This window comes from Puccinia triticina, chromosome 14A (genome assembly GCF_026914185.1).
Source record: "Puccinia triticina chromosome 14A, complete sequence".
Lineage (NCBI taxonomy): Eukaryota > Fungi > Basidiomycota > Pucciniomycetes > Pucciniales > Pucciniaceae > Puccinia > Puccinia triticina.
This window is the reverse complement of record NC_070571.1, coordinates 803,605-830,638: the sequence shown is the minus strand read 5'-3', so window position 1 is coordinate 830,638 and position 27,034 is coordinate 803,605. Positions and strand designations below refer to the sequence as shown.

Sequence of the window (27,034 nt, the reverse complement as noted above, 5' to 3'; positions counted from 1 at the left end):
AGATGGTCTGACAATCTGCATTTCTCCTTCTCCAGCAGCAGGCCCAGGGGTCGACTGCAAGCCAGCCAGACAAGTTTGATCTATTCAGCTTGACGTTGTCTCCGAGCGATCCGAACCAGGAAGGCAAGTTCAAGTACAGGTTCCAGGCCTCTTGGTTCACCTTGACTTCGAGCTCCTCCGACGAGCTTGCCCCTGCAGCAGCAGCAGCACACCTTCTTTGCCCCGGAGTTTCCCTCGCTCGTCGACCGCATCACGCCCCCCGACATCCTCAGCGCGATGGTTCAAACTTTGAGATCTGGGAGAAGGGGATCAATTGGAAGCTGCAAAACGTCTTCCATATCGATAAGTTCACATCGGCAGAAAGCAACTTCACCAGCCGCCTCGTCGACAAGCAGAACTCGATTTCCTGGCTCCCTCGGTCCACCGTCCATTTGGATATCCTTGCCGTCATCGACAGCAACAATGAAGAGGACCCCTACTCAATTTTCGCGCTGCTCGAACAGAAATACAGCCCATCCGTCCGTCGACGCAAGTTATCCCTGGCCAAGCAAATGATTGCCCTCGTTGGGAACAAGGGCCCAGGCTCGGAGGCCACCTTCGCCGAATCAATCCGGGTCACAGTCAAGCTCAAGCAACTTAAAGTCACCGTTGACGAGCTGGTGGGATTGTTGCTCCAGACCTCCTTTGTTGCGCCCATTGGTGTCGATGCTGAAACGTTTGCATCCTCCGTGGAACAAAGCCTCAAAGGGAAAGAAGCTCCTTCATTCAACGACGTTTTCACGAGTATCCAAAAAGCAACAGTGAACCCAGAGCACAAGGCCTCTTCGGTCGCTGATGGATATTCTCCCATCGATCGAGATGCAGTACATGCCCGGGCATCCACCCCCGTTGCCGCCGCACCTGTCATTCCATCGCCATCTCCACCCAGGACCCTCCCAGAGACGCTCTCAACAGCAGATGAAGCCCTAGATGCGCTCGCGTTTATTCCTATGTCGGCATCCCACCGGCAGTACTTGGATGAGCTCGTTCGTCGCGTAAGTCTTCTTTTTGTACGATTGTCTACTTTAAGAACTGGTTTTTAACCCGTCCTCATGCCGATAGATAATCCAGCTCGACCACTTCGATGGCACCCCCATGGCCCACTCTGCCCGCGACCAGTGGCTCCAGGACGGTGTTGCCCCCGCCGCCGTCCAGCCGGACGTCTTGGAGACTAAGCCCTCGACGAGCGTGGCGGTGTCGAGTCCCAGCAGCACGAGCAGCTCCAGCAAGGCCTCGTCGACCCGTGTCACCGCCGCCGCCGCCCCTGCTACCCAAGACCACACTAACTCTGCTGCTGCTGCTAGTGCGACATTGGGGGAGAAAAAGGAGCGCGAGGATATCCATTCCAAGATCTCATTCAGAGGCGGCCCGTCCTGCCTGCCTAGCTCGATTGCCGAGGCCCGCAAACGCTCCAAACAGATGCCCTACTTGGCTCCCACTGACTCAGAAAACCCCGGCGGCCTTAACAACAACAGCAACAGCAACAGTGCCGCTGCTGCCGCCGGAGGCGCCGGCGTTGGTGGTGGTGGTGGCGGCGTACAAGTGGGCAATGCTATGCAGTGTCTTAATTGCCAAACTACGGTAAATATACCTTCCTCCTCCTTTTTTTTTGTGTGGATAGTTTTTTTTGATGTTCAGGACCCATGTGATTGGGACAAAAACATAATAATCAATGAATGTTGAACATGAGCTATAACATAATTAATTCAACCTTCTTCTAGGCTACTCAGGATTGCCTTGTTAGTGCTGCTACGTGGTGATGCCACTGTTCAAGTAGCATGATCACGTCTTGTTGAATAATCAAAATCAAGTTTGAAACCCAAATGTGTTTTTTGACCTCATTAAACTCAGTGCCTTGTCAAACAAGTAAGATGAGATAATAAATGTTTAATTACACAGCTAACTTGCTGGACGTCTTGCTTTAAGGCTATTGGGTGCTGAGATCAACAACTGAGGTTGGCTGGATGGCATTGCCCTCCTGAACTGTAAACTTTCAGCAATGAATGAGATGAGCATGGTCACAATCTTGATATTTCTGACTGCCTTTGGAGTGAGAAATTGAAGTTGGGTAGCATTGATGTCAGGATGGTTTTTTGTGTAATATGACTTGCCATTGTGGTTCAATCTGAGAACCCATCAAGTTAGGGCATAGTTGTGGAAATATTTCACTTGTTGAGGACCCAAGGTAAAAGTGGTAAAATGTTGCTACTTGGTGTGTTTGGGACGGCATCAAGCCACAGTGCGTGATTGTGGAGCAGGCTTAGTTTCAACGTTGGGAGTCTGTAAAAAAAAGACCTGTAATCAAATCCAAGTACTGAGTACCTAGGTAACAGGCAACACAAATAGTTTACAAATGAAGGAATCTTCTCCTTTAAGCTGCAAGAGACAGTGCAAGCATGCAGTGATGGCTGTGAGTACTGGGACAATAATTACTTATCTCAAGCACTCTCTGAGGAAAGAAGCCTTTATCAATTGAGTCTATCAATGCAAGTGGACTTTAGAAATGTAGATTTGCTCTGGTTAATGTTGAGTGTTTGTTTGCAAGTGTTTGTCAAAGCTCTTTTCTGCATAAGCTCATTTACTGTCAAAGTGTTTCTCAAATGTTTTAACTTTTAAGTAGCCCATGGGTTCTAAAACCAAGTTATGGCTAGGTGTGATAAATTAAAACTAATCATTTCATGAAGTTTTATTGCAAATTAAGTCAAATATCAGAGGGAAACATGATTCTAGAAGAATTGGGGCATGGTGAAATGTCTTAATTCAAATAGTGATAAAAATGATTTAATTGCAGCTTAAGGACAAGAGAGAGCTTGTCTGATTAAGAATGCCAATATACTACTTCAAGTTAGATGTAGCCCAATTGATCCTTAAGCAGGGGATTCTCAACTCAGGGCGCCCAGTGGCATCAAGGCACTGCAGCGGCGCAGCCGCCTTGGTCTCTAGTCTTCATGTAACATCTCAAATTCCCAAGCATTATTTCCATCTCTCTTCCTAACTGATCAAATTTTGGTCCAAAATTTCCCAGATCTAACCATAAATATTTTCCCAACCTTCAACACAGTAAACATTAAGCAAACAGAAAATTGACTAATAAGGCATGGCATGCAAATAACAATGCAAGTGAAGGAACAAAAGATAGATGAGCTGACTGGTGAGCACAGAGAACAGCCAAAACTTAACCAGCTGACCTTATATACAAATGCAAAAAAAAGACAAGAGAAAACAGAAAACAATGATTGAATAAAGAGAGATCAAGAAGAGCCAGCCCACTGACACAGGACTCACCCTGTCCCCAATGGCGGGCCATGCTGCTGCTTGAGCTGGAGATCATAGTGTCTGAAGTTTTTTTGAGAAGTGCATTGTAAAATACTTGGCTGAGCTTCCCCCACCTCTTCAGCCGCCCTCTGTGGTGTTCTGTGCCTGTTTCAATGCCAAAAAAGGATACAACAGAGGGTGGAGACAGTACAGTCATCATACAAGAGAAGGAGATAGTATCACATCAACAGTTAAGGCACATACAAACCAAGGAAGGATTTGTAGTAAGGAATAGTCTCAACCAGGAACGGAAGGAAGGAGCGCAAAGGAAGAAGGAAGGGAGGAAGGAACAGGAGGAACAGGAGGAGAGGCCCAGACCCCCAGAATCCAGAATGGTCAAGGATACTTGCATTCTATACACCTGCTTGCTCAAGGAAGATTCTATCAGGAGGCTGTGTTGTTTGGGAGGTGGAGTTAGAAGGTATCTAACACAGGCTGCACAGCATCTTTGGCTGGAGTCTTTGTATTTGTTTGTTCAGGGAAGATTCTATCAGGAGGCTGTGTTGTTTGGAGGTGGAGTTAGAAAGTATCTATCAGGAGGCTGTGTTGTTTGGAGGTGGAGTTAGAAGGTATGTATCAGGAGGCTGCGTTGTTTGGAGGTGGAGTTGGAAGGTATCTATCTGAAGGCTGTGTATTTGTTTGTTAGTTTGTATATCATAGATGTTTGGCTGTGGATTTAAAGTGTATCTAGCACAGTAAAGCTGTGTTGATTGTACTTGTGGCTGTGTAGAAAGGCTGTGTAGGTGAGAACCTCTGCAGCAGAAATCCATCACGAAGAGCTTCCTGCAGCAGAAATCCCTCATCCTCCAACATAAAAGGAGGGCCTCTCCACACTATAATTTTCTTTTTTCCATCATCAGCCTATAGAGGTTTGGTCACAGTGGTTAGCTTAGTTACATTGGTAGTTTAGTGGTAGTGGTAGTTTAGTGGTAGTGGTAGTGGTAGTGGTAGTGTTAAGTTAGAGTCAGTAGTAGTAGTAGTAGTCAGGAGCTCTAGTAGTAATTAAAGTGCCTTATCAAGAGATTGTTAAGGAAGAGATTATTACCAACTTCATCAACAACAATCATAACAAGTAGTAGTAGTAGTAGTGTAGTAGCAACCAGGAGCTCTAGTATTGATTAAAGTGCCTTATCAAGAGATTGTTTAAGGCACTGCAAGAAAAACTCTAGAAACTGCTTGCTGTTGAGATGCAGCAAGCTTGAATCAAGCCTCAGCTCAAGCTGGAGTCAAGCACCCAAATTCCATGCTGGTGCACCTTCAGTGTGTACCTTGTTTGGGCCCGGCATCTCAATGCTTAATTGCATGCTGTAGTGCTCATGCGGTAGGCTGAGACAAATGTTCAACCTTGCAAATGAGCATCCCCCTGAGCACCCTTTCATTTGCTTTTAGAAAACACTCAATGTGCCATTGAATCCAGCCAGAATAACATAAAAAGGGTATGTACACATGAAAGGGATATGTACATATGAGAGGAATATGTACGCATGAAAGGGGAATGTGAAAAGGTGTATTAACACATAGAAGGGATCCCAACCAGAGATTTCCCACTTTCTGGAAAAATTTCTGCAGCATTTCCCCCCACTGAAGGCTTCCATAGCAAGTCTGAAACTCCGGAGCCTTGCTCAATTTCCTCACATCAAGAGCCTCTATTTATACCTTTCAGAATCCGCCGCTGCTGCACAGGCTATTGTTCTCCTGACCCCTATTGTGTACTCCTCAGGCTTCCTCAGGCCATTGTTCCTGTTTATTGTTCTCTACTCACCTTATTGTTTACTTATTGTTTACCTTCACGATGCGTTGATCTGATTCGAACGCATAATTCTATCGCTATCATACATTTTGCTTGATTTATAGTTTTGTGAGTCCTTCTCTAATCGCTATTCCCTGATCCAACAATTACTTGACCTCCAAAAATCTATTCAGTTCCATTACCGGATTCCAAAGGTATTTTGTGCCGTCTTATCGCGAACAATAAGAATCCTACAAATGCCCAAAAACGACCGCCGCCCGCTTTGCCCAATAACACATCACACTACGAGTCGGATATGGTCAATTCCAAATCCACGTGAAGCTAATGCACACTTGCAGAAAGTTCCTTCCAGCTAATTCCCAAATCCAGCGGCACAACATCCTCATCGCCAACCCAAAATGTAGTATAGTTCTTCATACCCTCCGCTTGCCAAACATCTGCCGCTTCAATTGCACGCTCACTACAATTTGCATGGCCGGATTAGTCAAAACCTGCTCTCAATTCGAGCTTGGTCTAGCTTTTCATACGCTTTGAATCCCTTCCATTGCCAAACACCGCTGCTTCGATTGCACGCTCACTGCACCGCTTTGATTGCACCTTCACTGCATTTCTCATTGTACGCATTCCACCACCGCACACCCGGCTTGTATGTAATTGGCAGTTCAATATACTCTTTGTTGATGTTCAGTTTCCAATGCCAATGTCCTCTCTTCATCAGTCCGTTTTCTTTTCTTTGCCAAGGCCGCCACCTCCCGGGCGTGGAATTTTGACGACTTGACATAACCTAATCTGCGCAAGCGGTTGGGCCCACGCCAACAACATGCCAAAAGCCAACGCCCATAACCGGCATCACTTGACATTTCGACTCTTCATGGTGACAATCACATTCTCCTAATTACTAATTCCCCACCGCTCAAGCAATATGTTGTTTAACAAAACCGGCAATTGCCCGTACACAGAGGCTGTTCAATCTCCGGATACCTCCAATCTCGGAAGGTACTTAAACTATTGTGACCGCCTGTCCTCGTCCCACACCCACACCCCTCCCCCACCATTCCCGCTACTATTCAATCAAATCAACACGATGGCCCCGGCACTGTCAACTTTGAGGTGCCCAAGCCACCCTATGTTCACCCGTTCCCCATTTGACATCACCAAGACGGTGAGGGTTTCTGCTTTTTCTGTACCGCCTCCATCTGACTTCTCTCTTTAGCTCCCGCCCGCAATCAGCCCCGGTTCAACATATGGACAGCTCATGTTCGAATCAACGTTAGCATTCGTCGACAACCAGACTGGTGAGGATGTAAACATGAAAATCAAACTTCAGGGATATGGATCCACTACCTCTTCTCTTTTAGAAGACAAAATCTATTTCCTATCTGGCCGGCTGATTTCACCAAATTCAAAAACCCCCCTGGTCCTTTACTACGACCAGGAAATGACTTTTCCTATCGCTAATTCAGAAGGCTACAGTGTTTCACTTGCTAACAAAGCAGGGTGTTACGGATTTGGGGTCGTTGTTTCCAAGGTAGAAGCAAAGGATGAATCATCATCTGTGACTCAGTTCAACAATCTGTTTGTGAAGATCCGTCACACTGACTACGATGTTCAAGTAAGTCGACTCTTCTAATCGTGATCCAAGAGCCCTTTACAACGGTCTTGATAGTTGTCATGTTTACTCACACATAACGCTTTGTCATAGACTTGAACCTCTGTTAGTTTTGTTGTCCAATACAAGATTGCGGGCAACCGGAACCTCGCTAAACCTTTTGGCCTATTCCAAGTTGGTCGAGAGGTGGTCATCTCAGGCTACATTGCCAGGTACAGTGTTGAGAATCGTATGCTTGAAGTTAATGTATGTTGTAATTGGTAACCGTCATCAAAAGTGAATTTGGACTGACTCTGAAATATTAGGCATTGTCTGTGTCTGTATCAGCCGGGAAAAATCTACCAACGTAACCAACCTACAGGATGCAGGGCCTCTTAATGTCAAGACGCGCCGGCCAATCCAGTGAGCTTACTGTCTTGAAAAGCCAATCCATCTCCTGAGAAGCTAATTTGGACTGTGTCTCTCATAACAGGATTAATTTCAAGAGCAACAACAAAGGATCTGCCCAAGTTCCACTCCCAAATTCACAGCACAGTGGCCCTGATGAGGGTTTCTCAAAGTGCAAAGCCGGAAAATCCTCTGGCCGAGCCATTACCACCACTCCCCCAAAGAAACGCAAGTACAAAAAGCGTTCTGCGCTGTGGTCGACACTCTTGTATAGGAAGGAAAAATTCAAAATTTTTAGCTTACACACAAGTTTCACAGTTACATAGTTCAGTTACATATACATAGCAAGTCTACATAGTAATTTTTACATATACATGCATATTTACAGTCATTTCTTGTTGCATACTCCTAATGTATGCAGTGTTACAAACCATCTTTTACACTATATTTGAATAACCAGAGATCAGGAGTTAATTATTGGAGGGATGAAAGTCCAAGTCCAAGTAGAGGCTTTGACCCTCAAAACCTGATAAGAAGTATGTACAGGTCCTTATCTTGTTGCTATTGGGGCACTTCTTTGAACATGACAACTATTTTTCTCTAGAATATTCCAATACTTCTTGTTGCTAAGGCAAAACTTCCATTACAGTTGATAGACCATTTTGGAACATTCTATTTCTTCTTGGTTTCATGTATTGTTGCACAGCCTCTGCTGTATTGTTGCACAGCCTCTGCTGTATTCACAGTTACTAGAATATTCCATACTTGTATTGCTGTGCTACCTGCACTTTTTGCAGGGAAATTGTAATCCTCCAGGGGGCAAAAATCCCTCACTCTTGTCTATAAAAGGAGGCTCTCCTCCACTGTTTTTCTGTTTCCTCATGCAAAAGTACACAGAGTACCTAGCCAACAAATAATTGTAAACACGACAGCACATATTTACTACGCAATATATATACCAGTTACACCCTACAAATAACCAATACTTCGCCAGAAGAGTCCCAAATAATCCCTTGCAAGGCTATTAACAACTACACTGTCCACATCTTCTTCTTCCAAGCTTAGCTTGGGGGGTGTTGTCAGTCTGATTTTCAGAGAGGCAGGGGTTTCCCCACACATACTTCTCTAAATTCAGCCAAAAGGGGTGCAACCCACTTTTGGAGTCTCACAACTGGTGTCCCAACAGTGGCCCAGTTAGTTGGAAGTAGTTTTAAAAAGAATTATTAGGAGGCCTGAAGTTTTTTTTTGAGGACCACTGCAAATTCGAATCTAGCAAGTAACAGAATTCATCGGTCAATTGATAACCTTCAACATTACGGAAAACAGAAACCAAAATCAGCCATAAAATAATTGTGAAAGATTTAACAACCTCAGATAGAAATTTTTATAGTTAATCTTATTCATCCGGAATCCGAGTTTGGGTTGGTGAATAAGAATAGTAAGTAAAGTATCAAGAATTGATAAAGCCCTGGTCACAGAATACCAGAGAACTCATATTATAGGATCAATAGGATCCAACCTGTTTTTTGAAAGAGGAATAAACTAACACAGCTTTTATTTTTAGTACTGATCACAGTTTTTTGTTTAAGTTTGTAGGAAAGAGATCACTTAGCTGTCATGTCTTTCAATTTACCTGGGGATTTGGAAGCAGGAACGGAACAAGGAAACAGCGGCATGAACCTGGACAATCCACTCCTTCCACAAGTCAGACCAAACCTACCGTTACAAAATACAGCTTCAACAAGCAAGACAAGAGCCCTAGGCCAAACTGGGCAAATAACTGCAAGTGGATTAGGAGTAGCTTCAGGTTCTGGAGCACCCCCAACTGCTGGAGCACCTTCAACTTCTGCAGCCGACCAAGCTGAAAAACTCTTCAAGACAATAACACCCACAAAGCACCGGAAAGAAGCATCGCAATCCACATATCCAAGAAACCTTGATATGGGTCAAAGCACCCCAATACGTGAAGTAAGACAGAAGGTTGTGAAGATTGAAAACGATACTCTCAAATTTGAAGGTGAAAGGTTGAAAACATTTTTATTGAGATATGAACGGGCAGCAGAGGCATGTGGAGCCAGCGACTGGGACATGGTTATGCAAATCGACAGGTTTGTGATTGGCGAAGACTTGAAAGAAGAACTTGAAACATTAGAAGGATACGAAGAACGGGACTGGGATCTTTTGAAAGAGAGTATGACGGAAGTTTGGGGAGATTACTATACCCAGATAAAGTATACAGTTCAAGACTTACGTGATTTGGCTGAGGGAATTGCAAAGAAGGGTGGATTAAAAGACATCCACGATTATAGGGAATTTGTCTCAAAGTTCATGATGATTGTCAAATATCTAGTGACAAATGAGCATATCACCTCTCAACAGGATGTAGTCTACTTGTTTTTGGCAGCATTCTCCAAGGAATCACAAAGGAATATCAAACGTGAACTGATAAAAGGAGAGAAGATCAAATATGGAAAGGACGGATACTGCAAACCACCGGAAATCAAGGATCTCATCAATTATGCGGAAATGGAGATGAAGGCTGGTTCAGAAGACACCTTTGGATACGGAAGGGCTTTTGCTGAGTCAAACAAAATCATGCAGAAGCTGTTGGATGTAAAAAAAGGGAGTGATAAAGGTAAAGTATTAAGGGAGAAAATGCTAGATGAGAACCCTGTAGGTAAACTGGAAGGAAAAGTGGATGAACTTACCAAATTCATGCAAAATCTCCAGAATCAAATGGCACAAACAAACTCCAAGGAAGAAAATGCTCAAGGAAGACCAGAAACTCGGAGGAAACTATATGAGCCACGAGAAAGGATCTGCTATTACTGTCAAAAGGAAGGCCACAGCACTCTCAACTGCTTTGCATTGGAAAATGATGAAAAGGAGGGATTAGTGAGACGCATGGGAAAGGAGTATTATTTACCTAATGGAGAGAAGATACCTTTTGACCGCTCAAGACCTATTCGAACCGTTGTAGCAGGGGCCTCAGCAGATCCTAAAATGAAGAAATTATCAACTCAACTAGCTTTTGCAGAGCCACCATCAACATATCCTAACAACATTCCTTTAGAATCCGGGAAAATCAAGACAGAACCAATCAGCATCATGAAGAAGGCAAGTCCTGATGTAGTGTCATCAGTAGGAATAGTAAATTGGAATGCACCAGGGCCTCAAGCGGAAAATTTTCTGAAGCAACTTCCTCTAGAGACGTACGGTTTGCAAGCACGAAAGGGTGGATTTTCAGGAAGAAAGGAGAAAACTGAGACAAAGGAAGATCTTAAAACCGGAACATCAATGGATATTGATCAAATATATGTCAAGGAACCAGTTATACCCCCAATAAGGCGACCAGTGAAAGCAAAATCTGAATCTCAAAGCATAGAGTTGGAATTGGTAAATGAGGTTCAAAAGTCAGTCATCCCATTAACCCTTTCTCAACTTTCAAAAGCTTGTCCGCAGTTCACAGAAGAAATGATTAAGCAACTTACCAAAAAACTGCCACAAGTTCAACAAGAATCAGCTCCCACCTTTATAGCCTCCAGTCCAAGGTCCCCAGAAGAGGAACAGATTCTTTCAGCATCAATGAAAATAAATGAGCAAAAGAAAGCATTAGAAGGAACAGCTTATTATAGTTGCGCACTGGGATTTGTGAAAACATTCATGGAAGGCCAAGAAGTGAATTTCCTGGTTGACTCTGGTTCAATGGTAAATGTAATCCCTGAAGGGTTAGCCTTTCACCTGGGATTGGAAATAACCCACATTGAAATACCTCTTTCAGGAGTAGGAGGGGAGCAGTGCAACATCACAGGAGTGGTTGAGTTTTGCCCTCTAACAATTGGAAGCTTCACAGGACCAATTCATCTATTTACCGCGATAAAAGCAACATTGCCTATACTAGGACGACCATTTTTATTTGACAACCAGTGTATGCTGGAATACTTCCGCCGGGGAGAAATACTAACGTTTCAGGGCCATAATGAAAGAAGAGTTCAAGTCACATTAGCTAGGGCATATGAAGGATACGGTTGGGAAAGGACAAAACAGTGTTTGGAAGAACCACTCACCACTGGATGTCTTACAAAGTCAGCTAGCTCCCAAGTCAAAGGAGAAATCATACAAAATGGAAGAAAAGGTGTGTCTAGCTGTTTAGAAAGGTTGCGTGAACTGATGAATTTTTTTCCTATAAAAAAGAAATCATACAAGCAAAGGAACCCCAGCTTGGGATTGGAGTGTCATACCATTCAATTCTCAAGTTCAGCAAGGGTTACAGATTTTTCAGCAGAAGGCAATATGAGCTCCAACCCAGAACGGCAAATGAAGAACTTACTTGCAGATGGAATTGGATCTAGAACTCAGGCAGATATGTGCAAGCGCTGGACAAATGGAGATCTGTGGTGCTTCACCAAGTATAAGCCTGTGGGAAAGAAGGTAAAACCAGTCAATGAACCTATGCCTCAGAAAATCAATCCACCTTTGCAGAGGCCACCACTTTCAAGAGATCCTTATCAAACTCCACTTACACCATCACCCCCTGAATTTCAACCAACATTAAAAGTCACTGAAGAAAGATTGAAAGTTGTAAATTTTGGACCCCCAGGATGGCTACTAACAGAAGAACTCAAATTGTTTAAGCATGTCATTGTTCTGCGGGAAAAAGCATTTGCTTTCTGTCCGCAAGAAAGAGGGCTTCTTAAACACTCATATGGCTTACCTTATGTCATCCCAGTAGTAGAACACCAGCCATGGCAGAAAAAACCAATTCCGATTCCAGCAGCCATTAGAGAAGAATTTACGGAGCTTGTCAGGGAACGAATCAACACCGGTTTATATGAACAGTCTACATCAAGCTATTCCAGTCCAGTATTTTGTGTGGCAAAACATGATGGTAAATTAAGGATAGTTCACGATCTTCAAGAAATGAACAAAGTTACAATTCGAGATGCCGGATTGCCGCCTGCAACAGAGGAGTTTGTTGAATCTTTTTCCGGAAGGGCTTGCTATGGCTTAGGCGACATTATGGGTGGATATGACGAAAGAGAATTAGCTCACGAATCAAGACCAATGACTACTTTTGACACACCAATAGGAAGATTTCAGCTCACTCGATTACCACAAGGTGCAACTAACTCAGTGGCAGTTTATCAAGCTCAAATGCTGTGGATACTCCAAGATGAGATTCCGGAACATGTTGGAGTATTCATTGACGATGGCGGAATCAAGGGACCTAGGACAGATTACAACGGCGAATTTTTAGAACAGAACCCCGGAATACGACGGTTCATTTGGGAGTATGCAATATTATTGGAACGAGTCTTATTTCGTATTGAGGAGGCAGGACTGACAGTTTCAGGCAAGAAGTTTGCATGCTGCGTTCCTTCATTGGATATCGTTGGGCATGTGGTCTGCAAAGAAGGAAGAAAGATTTCTCAGCAAAAGAAGAACAAGGTTTTGACCTGGCCAACACCAAGTAATGTTACAGACCTGAGAGGATTTTTGGGAATAATCACTTATGTTAGAATGTTTATTAAGAATTTATCAGAAATTGCAGCACCACTTAGGAAACTCACTCGGAAGGATGAAGAATGGATATGGACTGAAGGGTGCCAGATTGCCTTTGAAGACCTCAAGCAAAAAGTAGGTGAGGATATTGTTCTGAAGAAGCTGGAATATTCAGCAGATGCCGGGCGAATAATATTAGCAGTGGATTCAAGTTTTATAGCTGCAGGTGCGGTGCTCAGTCAAGAAGAGTTGGATACTGGAATGAACAGGCCAGTCCTTTATGAATCTATAGTATTTTCACCAGTTGAATCTCGATACTCTCAGCCAAAATTAGAATTATGTGGAGTCGCAAGAGTTCTCAAGAAGCTTCAAACAATTCTGTGGGGTCAACTTTTTGAGCTTCAGGTTGATGCCAAGTCGCTAATTCAAATGATAAACTCGCCATCATTACCCAATGCCCCGATGACAAGATGGGTAGCTTTTATTCAGTTGTTTTCATTTGATTTGGTTCATAAGCCTGGAAAAACATTCACAATGCCGGATGGATTATCACGAAGACCAATTGGTGAAGATGAAGAAGAATATTATGAGGATACACCAGATTTTGATGAGGATGAACCACCAATTCAACCCTGCTTTCAGATATACTCAAGTCAAATCAGTACGGAACAGTTGAAGGAATGGGAGAGCCCAGGATATTGGATGGATATGAAGCATTACCTGCAAACATTGAAGAAACCTGATTCCATGGAGCCTGAAGAGTTTCAAAAATTAAAAAGGAAGTCAATAAATTATTTTGTCAAGAATTCAAAACTCATGAGAAGGCATACCCCAACAGCACAATTAGTTATCTCCAATCCTGAATTCCACGAAAAACTCCTTCAGATGGTTCACGAAGATCTAGGCCACCGCGGAGTGGAAGAAACATATCAGCGCTTAGTATGTAGATTTTGGTGGCCAAGTTTGAAGAAACATGTACGTAACTGGGTCAAAAGCTGTGTTGCCTGCCAAAAGCGTGATCCAACCATACCACGTGAAGTACGCAACCCAACAGGAGAAAGTTTTCTTTTTGGGAGAGTAGCATTAGATGCCTGTCATATTAAAGCAGGGAAATTCAAATATTTGATAGTGGCCCGGGACGATCTTTCAGGATGGGTAGAAGCAGCTGCTTTAGTAAACCTCACTTCAGCATCTGTAGGTAAGTTTCTTTTGGAAAATTGGGCTTACAAGTTTGGATCAATCAAAACAATAACCACAGACAATGGTGCGGAATTCAAGGACGAGTTTATTCAAGCAGTTCAGAAAATTGGAGCAACTTTACGACCGACTACACCATACTATCCGGAAGGAAACGGGATGATTGAGAGGGGTCACAAACCCATCAAAGATGCTCTTGTCAAAATGTGTGGAGAATCTGGGGGTAAATGGAAGGATTTGTTACCATTAGTTTTATTCGCAGACAGGATTTCAACAAAACGATCAACTGGGTACTCACCATATGAGATGGTATTTGGACAGAAGGCTGTTTTACCTGTTGACTTGGAAGCAGAAACATATCTTGCTATAGATTGGATGGAGGTGAAAACCACTGATGAATTGTTGGTAGCAAGAACCAGACAATTGGAACAGCGAGACGAGATGCTAGAAGAAGCTCACCAGAAGTTACTCAAATCAAGAGAAAATTCAGTTAGATATTGGGATCGGAAGCTGGCGTCAAAATTGAGGGATCCGCTGGAACCTGGAACATTAGTTCTTACCTACAATAAAAGTCTTGAAGATCAGTGGGGAAAACTCTTCTCACATCGGTGGAATGGTCCATTCAGAATCAAGAGGCAAGTTGAGAAAGGTGCTTACATTTTAGAAGAGTTGGATGGTGTTGAACTCAAAAGAAAGTACGCGGCTTCTCATATCAAAAGATATTTTGTGAGAGGCAAACCTCTTAAAGATTTAATGTCAGATGAAATGGATATTGATGATCAAGAGGGTGTCTTAGAAGAGGAAAACTAGATTTTTGTCTAGCTCCTGAGTAGGAGGGTAAACTGCTTATATTTTTTCTTGCCCTGTATATTAGTTGGTGATTTTTTTAAGGTATGATATATGTAGTGGTACTTTTTTTTTTAGTTTTTATGATAGTTTTAGACAAAAAAAAAAAAAAAAAAAAGTTGGGGGAGGAGTCCCTCAAGAGTTGAGTTTCCTGAGAATTTTGATGAGTTTGGTTTTTTCTTGTAGCATCATGTCTTTTTTTTCATCAGATGAGTCACATTGTATTATTTTTTTTCTAGGAAGAGATATCTCTTCAGTTCAGTAAAACATTTAATTATGTTTTCTGAGGGTATGGGTGGGCACTTTGGTTATATTGACTCTTTTTTTCTATGCACTGTTTTGTTATATTCACTATTTGGATTATTCACTTTTTCTGTGCTACATAGGGGATTAGGCACTATGTTTTCCAATATGATCTTGTTTTGTAGTCATTTTTTTCTATTATTGAGTTGTGAGTGGTTGTTGATGAAGTGTTGTTTCTGACTGATTTTTTCTCACACTTAGAATTGGTTGAGGACAACCAATAAGTTGGGGGAGAGGGTTGTCTCAAATAGCTGATCATTTGTTTAGATAGGGAGGTTTAAAATTTCAAAATTTTAGATACAGGTTTTTTTTAGGAATCAGTCGAGTATAGGATAAGTGTGGATTGTTTTTTTTTTTTTGCAGTCTTACTCGACGAGGTGAACGCATGGGACGCGCGAGCTTTGCGACGATAAGGTTGTAGTAACGAGGGAAGCGAGTGTACTGAAGCAGGTACAGAGCCAGGTCGAGCTGAACAGGTTGTAGATGGAACAACCGTGTACAAGAGTTTCTTCGAGAAGGAGAGCGTACGGAGCGAGGTTCGAGTAGCCTGATGGGCTCGTAGTGTGTATGGAGCGAGGGAGTGCTCCGACTGGATTGGTTTTTTTTTTTGAGGGACGACTCGGTCTCTCTTCTCAATCAGTTGGAATAGCGAGGTCGTGTTCAAAAGGAGGACAACACTCTCAAAATCTCACAGACAAAACCAAGAAGAATCACAGCCAAAATGGACAACTGGAAGATGCTGATCATTGGAGGCAAGGATACTTAACGCGATAGACTATATACAGCTATACAACAGATAAGAGAAATAGAGGTCGTAACAGTCATGTTTTTTTTTCGGATCGATCGTTAGAAGGAAGACAGTAGATGACGATAAGGACTTCGTGTATCAATCAAACAGAGTGGTCGTGAAGGGATCAGATAAAAGAGACTATGTACAACAAAGAGATCAGGAGAAGGACCGAGCACAAACAACGGCGGACTAGTGACGAGAGGCTTCGAGGAAAACATTGAAGTGCTTTTGAATACGAGTAATGATATAGATCCGAGCGGAGGCCTCTTGAGGAGAACTGGGGGCATAAAAATTGAAGTAATCAAAAACATCGAGCAGGACACAGTGTGCAATCTCCTTGAGTTGTTCGGCGTTGTACACAAACCGGGTGGGAAACTCTCTGCCACGACGAAGGAGAGCTGCGACTTGATCCGGAGACATCTCCAGGTAGCTGACACCATCAAACGGCGAAGCAGACTCCACAGATTCCGAACGAATTCTCTTGAAGGCGGGCGGAGCATCCGAGCTTCGAGTTGATGAAGGATAGACCGTGCTGGACGCCGCTTCCGAGCTGCCCTTGTAGGGACTTTCATAGAGTGGACCAGGCTGAGACTTGATGTAGGGGATCGAACAGCCTGCCGATCTTCTTCCTTCGGAGCTGGGCGCTTGAAATAGAGCCTACATGAGTAAGAAGTAAAGATAAAAAAAAATAAAATAGAAGCGAGGTAAGTATGGAGTTCAAATAGAAGGAGGAAAGAAATCAGTACATACATTTTTTTGGGGAGCAGTTTCAAAGACCGGAACAGGAATATCGGGCGCAATATCGACCGCTTTGCCTTTGGGATCGATGGGCGAGATGAATTCAGGAGATGGCATGAAGTCGGGGAGGCTTCTGAAGTAGCCCGGCGGAGCCTGTAAAAAACTGTGGATCGCATTTCTTTTCATGCGCATCCAGGGATTCTCGACCTCAGCGGCCGACGCTTCGGATGGACCTTCAAGGATTTCTGGGTTGGTTCGAAGGGTGCTACAACCCGGTACGGAGGCAAAGGTAGGAGCCCGAGGCTCACTCGGAGAGTTTGCAAGCATGTCCTGCAGGGAGAACGGATGGAATAATTGAGTTAGACAAATATTCATTGGATTCTCGGATGGCGAAGGGATACATACCTCCTCGGAAAGGTTGGATGGACGAACGGACTTCTTCAAGGATATAGGACAAGACATGACTAGCGGACACACACACTGGGTACCGACAAAAGATTGGAACACAGGGGAGGAATGTTCAAAACCTCGAGGAACAGGAGCTGATGAGGAGGGAAGAGACTCACCAAAGGGTCTTCTTTTATACCCATCAGGGATCCATCTCACATTTTTTGAGGGAGGGACGAACTGGGACGTTGAGAGAGCCTGAGACCCCCAACTTCCAGGTAGTTTGGCTGACACGTACCCACTTTGAGTGCCGAGGCTGCCGGACCAAATAGTTACCACCAAAACTCCGCCAGCAGCACGGAGCAACTTCCGTCTCTATTTGGATCTTCAGATTAAAAAAAAAGCTGTACTCAACACATCAGCCTACGACATTTGTGTTAAGAGAACAGAAAGGAAGAAAGTATATTGACCAGGCTTGCAGATCTGCTACTACCTGTATCAGAGCTCGAAGATGGCAAGAACAAAGTTTGAAACACCTGCAAGTAGGGGTAGCACTGCCCAACTCCACAGTACAGGGTCAGCCACAGAAGACACATCACTTCCAGGAATACAGGAGGTTACATGAAACTCGAGCAGCAGAGGATGATCAGCAAGTTACACTATACATTGTTACAAAAATTCTGAATTGTTGACACACATTCTCATCACAAATCACCCGGAGAGGATTCCTCAAAGTAAGAGAAGGAACACCTCAACACAACTTATGCAAACAAAAACATCCAAACACCCAGTAATTCAAGACACAGGCATGCCATTCAAGACACATGGACAAAAAGTAAGAACAATCTGGAAAATACACTAAGTGAAAACATGGATTGAGAGTCGATGTCTGTTCATCAACAGAGGTAAGTAATTCTGAAGGATGTGCTGATGCACTCTTTTCTCACAGACGTACTGGAGATATAGTTTTTCTTAGATTGAAAAATGCCACATTTGAGTGGGAAAACCACAAGCTTGTTCTTTTGTAGGATTGGGTTTGTTGCTAAACAACTTTATTGAATGTTTTGAGGACTGGATCACTGAAAAAAGATTCCACAAAGGGAATATCAGGGGTCAATCTAAAGGTCCAATATCAAGCATTAAAAATGTTTCAATGATTTTATTATCATCCAAGTTGGGGGTTGACTTACCCAGATAACCCTATTTTATATGGTGCAAAGGCACAAATTTTGCTAGACAATTGATTTTTTTTAGCCCTGATCATTGAAGATCAGAGAGCAACAAATCTTCATTCTGCAAAGAGGATAACTTGTGGAATACCTATTCAAATGACACATAATCATGACAGAAAATTTCTATTTTCAAAAGAACATCTGTTGAGAGGAAATTGAACCAGTACATTCTTTTGGATGTCTCAACCAATGTTGAGGGAGAGATACACACTTAATTCAGCATTCAAATTCAGCAATTGTCTGGGGACAGACAATAAGTTGGGGGAGGATGTGGTCGACACTCTTGTATAGGAAGGAAAAATTCAAAATTTTTAGCTTACACACAAGTTTCACAGTTACATAGTTCAGTTACATATACATAGCAAGTCTACATAGTAATTTTTACATATACATGCATATTTACAGTCATTTCTTGTTGCATACTCCTAATGTATGCAGTGTTACAAACCATCTTTTACACTATATTTGAATAACCAGAGATCAGGAGTTAATTATTGGAGGGATGAAAGTCCAAGTCCAAGTAGAGGCTTTGACCCTCAAAACCTGATAAGAAGTATGTACAGGTCCTTATCTTGTTGCTATTGGGGCACTTCTTTGAACATGACAACTATTTTTCTCTAGAATATTCCAATACTTCTTGTTGCTAAGGCAAAACTTCCATTACAGTTGATAGACCATTTTGGAACATTCTATTTCTTCTTGGTTTCATGTATTGTTGCACAGCCTCTGCTGTATTGTTGCACAGCCTCTGCTGTATTCACAGTTACTAGAATATTCCATACTTGTATTGCTGTGCTACCTGCACTTTTTGCAGGGAAATTGTAATCCTCCAGGGGGCAAAAATCCCTCACTCTTGTCTATAAAAGGAGGCTCTCCTCCACTGTTTTTCTGTTTCCTCATGCAAAAGTACACAGAGTACCTAGCCAACAAATAATTGTAAACACGACAGCACATATTTACTACGCAATATATATACCAGTTACACCCTACAAATAACCAATACTTCGCCAGAAGAGTCCCAAATAATCCCTTGCAAGGCTATTAACAACTACACTGTCCACATCTTCTTCTTCCAAGCTTAGCTTGGGGGGTGTTGTCAGTCTGATTTTCAGAGAGGCAGGGGTTTCCCCACACATACTTCTCTAAATTCAGCCAAAAGGGGTGCAACCCACTTTTGGAGTCTCACAGCGCCGGCTGTGCAAGATGAGGCTGATCAACTGGTTCCTGAAGCTTTATAATTAAGTTCTGCCGCAGTCTACAGCCTCATATTTGGGTCCAATCTGAAACCCTGTGGTATTGTTAGAGATCACTTGCTTTGTCCACAACACCGTGGCCATGTCCATATTCTTCTTTGTAGAGTTCCTTGTTTCTATTTTATAATCATAGTCCTCCGCAAACTTTCATTTTTATATTTTTACTTCAAATCAGTCAATAGAATATATTAAATATCAAGTTTCCAGTTACCCTGTACAAAACCTAAGAGCTGCTGGTTCCTAGGTCACAATTCGGAAGTGGCAACATGACTTAGTCCGCTGCTCCTTCTTTAAATTGCATTTCCGGACGCGGAACTTGCGCTCAGTGACGTCACCAACTCAATCCCAGAAGTAGAGATTTTGCCGTCCTATAGAACTTTTCTCGTGCAAGCCGGTGTGGCTGTACCGTATCCAAGGCTTTGTGTAACATATGTTGCACCCATTCCAGCATATGATTGGGGGAAGTGCGTGGGGGCATTCAGGAATACTCCCCGGCATTGTATATGACAAGTTCCATCGCGGTATCGTAGCCTATGCCGGTGTTTGTGTCTATGTTGAATGTGGGAGAGCCATGCAGTTAATACCATCTTAAGAAACTTGGCAGTGTCGGGAACTGTGGCAATGACTATTCCGGAGAAGCGATCTCACATTTCGGAACAAGTGGTATGAGAGGACCAGTTTTGATTCCGCGGCCACCGCTGGTTTATCATTGTCGGTTCCGGTGGACAATGAATTAACATGGCTCTGTTTATTGCCTTGATTGTGAGTGAGGGTAGTGCAATTGTCACGACTCACTGTGATATGTCTTGTTTGTAGCCAGGTTTGTCATGGCCAGTTCCGGTGAACAATCAGTATGCTCGGTGCTCACTTTGTGGTCTCGGTCTACATACATAAATATAGGGCTGTCATGCCTTGGCGGCCACGTTCCCCCACAGTCATTTAACTTTTACCATCTTCGTGGATTCTCAACATCCATCATGATACAGATTTATTTTTTTGGTGTCATGTTTTTGTTGCCGCTACTATTGTATTGTGCGCAAATTAACTGCATGGACTTATGTTTCTGCAAGACTATTTCTGCTGGGTTTGCGAAACGGTGGGTTGCTGTATTGGAGTATGTACTTGCATGTATGTTTGCGGATACAATGATGATTGATTATGAGCACTGGGTCCGTGCGTAATAGTGACAGTGACAGTCTGTTTGGAGATGAAGGGGTGTGGGCGTAAGCCAAGATTATATTTTGTGCGTGGGGCCTGTTTGATTTGCTTCAGTTCGCGCGGCGCAGCCGCAATTTCCCTAGTATGTAATGAATGCATGAAAGGGGTATGTAATCATGAAAGGGGTATGTATGCATGAAAGGGGTATGTGCAGTAAGGGGTATTTGCACATGAAAGGGATATGTAAACATCAAAGGGGTATGTAAACCTGAATGATGAAAGGGTTGAAAAGGATGTAAAAAACTCAAAGGGGACATGTAAACATGAAATGGTCATGAAAGCATGATGAAAGGGGTATGTACACATTGTGAAAGGGAATAGACATTCACATGAAAGGGATACATACACATGAAAGGGATGCACAAACATGAAAGGGATACATGTGCATGAAAGGGATACATGCACATGAAAGGGATACACACACATGAAAGGGATACACGCACATGAAAGGGGTATGTGCACATGAAGGGATATGTACACATTATGAAAGGGGTGAATACATAAAAAAGGGATATGTGCACATGAAAGGGGTATGTGCACATGAAGGGTATGTGCACATGAAAGGGGTATGTGCACATGAAAGGGGAATTTTCACATGAAAGGGGAATTTTCACATGAAAGGGGAATTTTCACAAGAAAGGGAAATTTGCACAGGTATCAACTCAGTATTTTGGATCCTGTACTCAGTTTTTTGTACCTTAGACTCACTCTTGCATAAATTATGCAATGTGCAGGGAAATTGAATCAACCAGTGCATGATTCTTGCATGAGGCAACGGTGGGTCGCTACTTTACGGTTATTGTTATTGTAACGTTATCGCAGTGATTTTTGGTACCTCTACGCTAACCAGACCGGTGGAAATGGGGAAATGTGGTGCGATATTGATATTGCACCGGGCGGGGGTTTTTTTTTCAAGGCCACTACGATATCTATGGGCAGAGCAGCAGGTATTTATCCACATATTGAGCAAGAAAAGGCCATTTCAGGGCTGATTTGGCCTTTCACTGCTCAATAAAGTGTTGCTCTGCTTGATGATGGCCAATTTGACCCTTAATTTCTTAATAACATGTTAACTTTCTCGATAACACATTACTTTACTAGTAACAGCTGTACAAAAAAAGGCCAGTTATGATAACCGTGACGCGGCTATCCGCGCGCTAGCGTTAACAATAACTGTAAAAATGTTGGGTGCAGCTCGCTACTTTACTCTACAGCCCCGGTTATCGTAGAGTAAAGTAGCGACCCACCGTTGCATGAGGCACAGCTTGCCTTGAGATCTTGCATCTCAACTGCAAGCAGTTTCTAGAGTTTTTCTTGCAGTGAGGAAGAGATCATTACCAACTTTCTCATCAACAACCCATCATCAACAACAATTTAATCTTACATAATTAATCCCACTGGATTACATTATCCCCCAATCATCAGAAGTTGTAACAGATCTGCAAGATTAGTGATTTGAGGTATCTAGGTCTGATAGAGATTACTATACAAAAGTAAGATCTATCTTGGAATCAGCCACATCTTTATAAATATTGATTACAAGACTCTTAGTTATTTGCATAGTACCATTAGAGGGGCAGGTCTTTCAAACCTCCCGTAAGTTGTAATAGCCTTTCAACCTATTAGCAATTTATTTCCCCCTCAGAGGATATTTTCACCAAATAAACATTTAGTGTCCCACAAGAGTCCCCTACACCGCACTCACTTTGTTCTTTTTCCTCCCTTCCAGGAGTGTTGGTTGCTGACAAATATTATGGATGATAGAGCTGTAAGTGATGATTTTGAATTTGACACCAGCGTGGTCCATCAGTGTGAGCACTTTATCCATGGTGTGCTGACCGCAGCCAAGATTGAGAAAGATGGTGAGAAGGATTGTGAAGATGAAGAGGTTGGTATTGACGTGGATGGCCTCAAAGTGTTAGAGATGGGTGAGGACCGGGTCAAAGATGTTGAGTTGTCTGTTAGTCTGCTACGATGATGTATCACCACAGTATGGAGGGCTGTCCAATTGACGCATGAGCACTACCAACCAACCACCCAGCTGGCAGCTACAAGCGTCTGTAGCCTAGTTGGTAAAGGCAGCACTCTAGTATGTTTCTCAGCATAGCTGAGGTTGTGAGTTTGATTCTCACCAGGCACATCTTCATTTTACAGTCTCTACAAAAGATGGTGTGCTAGAGGCAGGAGTTTGAGTTGAGGATTAAGTGGCTGAGGGTAGTGGTTTTCGGGACAAGGCAGTTGGTGAGGGACTCAAGCAAGCTGTGGGCATGCTTGAGAATCTGATCGCGGAGGAGGGCAGATACAAGGGAGTTGATGCTAATCTTCCTGCAACTAAGTTCTGCCACTCCCAAAGATTGGACAAGAAGCTTGTCAATTAGTGCCAGTCTCACTGTGAAAAAAAAAACTCAAGAAACTGCTGCCAGTTGACATGCAATATTACAAAGGCACCTTTGTAATATTGCATGTCAACTGATAGCAGTTTCTTGAGTTTTTTTCACAGTGTCACCTATCCAGGTTGCTCCCAATACAGCTGCTGATCTGGACTGTCATATTTTTCACCTTTAATTAGTCTCACGCTCCCAAAAAATAGTTTGAAAAGAGGAAATATATCTAGTGATGCTGAAGAATCCCAAGACATGGCATTCTTAGTCTGATCCTCAACCATGAGATTGGAAAATAGAACTTTGTTAAGTCAAATGCAAGAAGGTTTGGCTGCCTGTTTGTAAATTGGAGGTCAAATTTCATCATGATTCTGTGGACTTTTATCAAGAGCAGGGTGTTGAGCTTGGGCAGTGTGGCCAAAATAAGCTGTGGGTAAAGCACCTCAACAGTTGTAGCTCCCAAAAGTAAGTATACAGGACTTTGCCCAAGACCCACAACCTGACACACATGTTCATGAGGTTTTAGTTGTCTGCAGGCCATTGATGTTGTTTCAATTTGTCCTCTTTTAAGCAAACTCATGGGGGATGGGTGATTGCTTACCAGTTACCAGTCAGATACACCTCATATGCTTCAGTACCCTGCTTGCATATATAAGGTAGGATGAACTTGTGGTTGTAGGGGTTGATTTGGAGAGCCTCAGAATATTGGAAAGCTTATGAATTAGTATCAGTCTGGGAAGGAGAATCAGGATGGTTTTGGTGGAATTTCACATCCCTGTCACTCACTTCTTTCCTGTCTCTTCCCTGTCACTCCCTTTCTCCTGCCAGTTGCATATGCAAATCCCATCTTCTTCCCACATCTTGTTCCCCCCAACGTAATGGCTTAAATATCCGCTCAGATAGATACAAATAGAAACATCAGTTCCTGCGCTTGTTCCCTGAGACCTGAGAGTCTCTTGTAGTGAGGGGCCTTTTTCCCCTTCACAGCTAAGCAGCTTGGCCCCTTCTTGGGCTTCCTTGTTTTGTTCCCGGCCGCAAGCTTTCCTCCTCAGAGCATCCGCATTGGTGCGGGTGTAACTCGAGGAGTAACAGATCTGCTTACTCCCGGATTAGCGCTAATCCCGGCCGGCAACCGCATTGGTGCGGGATAAAAAGCTGTGTAAGTATGTGGTATGCACCTACAGCTTATGTAAGCTGTGTTTGGTGCATACTTTTGGGTGCGGAGCAGTGTCTGCATGCAGCGCTTACTCCCAGGATTAGCAAGGAGTAACTTTACTCCCGCTTACTCCAAATCGTACTCCCGGGAGGAGTTTAGTCCGATTAAATCGGACCCGATGCGGTTGCCGAGGAGGATTAGTTACGCTAATCCTCCCTTAATCCGCAACCAATGCAGATGCTCTCAGGCCTGTTTGTTGAAATTCCAGTGTTGCCGGTCTCTCTTTCCTCATCTTTCCCTTCCTTGTCACACTTTTCCTCTCCCTGTCACTCCTTCACTCCCTCCAGATGCATATACAATGTTCACCTTCTGTCCCACAATCCAGCCCCAATATTGTAAGAGCATCCGCATTGGTCGCGGATTAAGGACGGATTAGCATAACTAATCCCACTTGGCAACCACATAGGGTCCGATTAAGTCGGACTCAACTCCTCCCGGGAGTACGATTTGGAGTAAGCGGGAGTAACTTTACTCCTCACTAATACTAGGAGTAAACCAAATTGAATATTCAAAATTCACTGGATCAAGCTGAAGAGTAACTCTACAGCCATCTCGACAGCGGTCATCTTCACCACGGACACAGCCACATCAGCCTACCGTCTACGCGATGCCCGATGCAATTGCTCCGAACGGTTCAGCCCCACCCCCAGCACCTGCCTCTCCCACCACTCCCGCAGGCGTGACTACTAGTAACAAGAAACAAGGTCGCAATTTCACCCCAGAGGAAGACGAGCAGCTTGCGAAAAGCTGGGTTTGGGTTTCTGAAGACCCTATCAGATCTAATAATCAGAAGGCGAGCGATTTTTGGGCTCGTGTCCTTAAAGACTTCACCCAGTTCAGCCCGGGACCTCGCCGTGATACTACTGGTCTAACGAGCAGGTAAGCAGTCTGGCACATATTGGCCGGTTGATAAAATAAGCTAATTTTTTTTTCTGATTTATTAAACAGGTGAAAATTGTTGCAAAAAGCTGTCCTCAAGTTCTGCGCGCTCCACGATCGCATAGAGAAAAACCCCGCCTCAGGCTCTTCCCCCGAGGATTGGATTACGCATGCACGCCAGCAGTACTACGATCAAGAAAACAAGCATTTTGTTTTTGATTGGCCATGGCACCTCTTGAGGCATGTGCGCAAGTTCGTGGCCCTTGCCGAGAAACCAAAGACTGGCCGAGCTCCCCAAAGTCAATCTTCCCAATCGATCCAGCCGGGCATAAACCAATCTCCAATGGGGTCTCAACACAATGACCAAAATGGTGATTCTTCTCGACCCAATTGTCAAGATTCAGCCAATGAAAGCCCCGTGAAATCAAAGGGTTGGGATCGACCCATGGGCGTTAAAACCGCCAAACGCTTAGAGGCTGAAGAACTGTATAAACGGAAAAAAATTAAACTGCTTGAATTAGCTCACAATGACTCGGTAAAACGGTTGGCAGAAGCAAAACGTGGAAATGACATACAAGCCGAGCTAATCGAGGTTGACCGACGCAAAACCAATCTTACCTGCATGCTTCAGAATGTTGATGACTGCCCGGACGAAGTCTCCCAAGAGTATCTCTTGTCTGAGAAGGAAATGATCATGGAAGAAAGACGAAAGGCTATTGCGGCTGCCAACAAGCGACCACCAGTCCCAGCTCCTCATCAGTCTGCATCCTCTTACGAAACTCCATCGAGATGTCCCGTGGCAGATGTTCAAAACAATGAACAAGATGAGGACCGAACTAGCGATGACGACTCCTCCGATGGAGAAGGCCTTGCAAAACCAACTCAAACTCAAGACAGTAACCCCTTCCAACTTCTCCCACTTGATCCCCTCCTGAAATAACTTGATGCCCCCAATTTGACAGGGTTTTTTTCTCCACTTTTTTCCCTGTCCTGATCTGTTGGCTTTCTCTTTTTCCTATTTCATTTTTTTTGGATAGATATTTTCTATCTCATGTTTGTTAAATGAATATTTATATATCGCATTTTGAATCAGAGTGCTCTGCATTTGCGGGCTCAGGAGGTGGGCAAGCCCGGAAATGGACTCAGTTTGATGTAAGTTTTATCAAGCTTTTTGCACTTCAAATTGCAAATATCGCCCACCCAAATTGCCTGTTAAAGCTGTTGTTGCCCAAAAAGTATTCTTCATTGCCCAAAAGCACAGGCATCACAAAATAAAACAAAAAATACACAGGAAGAACAAAATCAGGAAGCTAGAATGTCGTCCCAATCAATGAAGCCTTCCTTCCGAGATGAGTCCCACAAGTTACTAATGAGATCATGGGTCAGGTTGTGATGTATCAACTCCGATCGCATTTCAATGCCGCGTATACATTGATCCTGTATTGAGTAAGGCGCAGGTCGTGGAGGAAGAATTTTTGTTGACACCGGGAGTGGAGGGTATGATTTCGGCACTGAACAAGATTCAACAATCATGTTGTGAAGAATCACACATGTTGTCATGATTGAATTTAAATCGTTCAGGTCCCAGCCCATAGCTGGGGCACTCAGAATCTGGAACTGGCCTTGAAGCGCCGCAAACGTCCTCTCAATATCTTTTCGAACCGATTCTTGCCGTTTTGTGAAAAGTTTAGTTGCTCGATCTTGCGTGACTAGAGATTTAGACTGAATTAAAGTAGCCCATGGGTAGTAGATGCCATTGACAAGGTAGTAAGGCATGTTATAGACATTGCCATTGACTTCAAATTCAACACCCCAAGATGTGCCCACTAGCACCAATTTGAAGAGGGGTGATTGGTCCAACACATTTTTGTCATTCAGAGCTCCGCACGTCCCAAAAAAAGAGTGCCAGATCCAGGTATTGGCGGTTGCAACCGCTTCTAGAACCACAGTTGGGGCCTTCTCTTTTCCTGTGAACTGACCACTAACAATTCT

General features: G+C 43.5%; 1 protein-coding gene across 1 annotated transcript; it reads left to right on the top strand.

Annotated features, from left to right (window-relative positions):
* Nucleotides 1-6,026: 6,026 nt before the first annotated feature.
* Nucleotides 6,027-25,982, top strand: PtA15_14A43 (uncharacterized protein; the record flags this gene model as incomplete). The annotated part of the gene is made up of 6 exons (XM_053163156.1): nucleotides 6,027-6,266; nucleotides 6,318-6,716; nucleotides 6,843-6,942; nucleotides 7,019-7,115; nucleotides 7,186-7,343; nucleotides 25,846-25,982. 6 exons carry the CDS (start codon nucleotides 6,027-6,029, stop codon nucleotides 25,980-25,982), a joined length of 1,131 nt encoding a protein of 376 aa, XP_053026718.1.
* Between the last annotated feature and the right edge of the window lie 1,052 nt (nucleotides 25,983-27,034).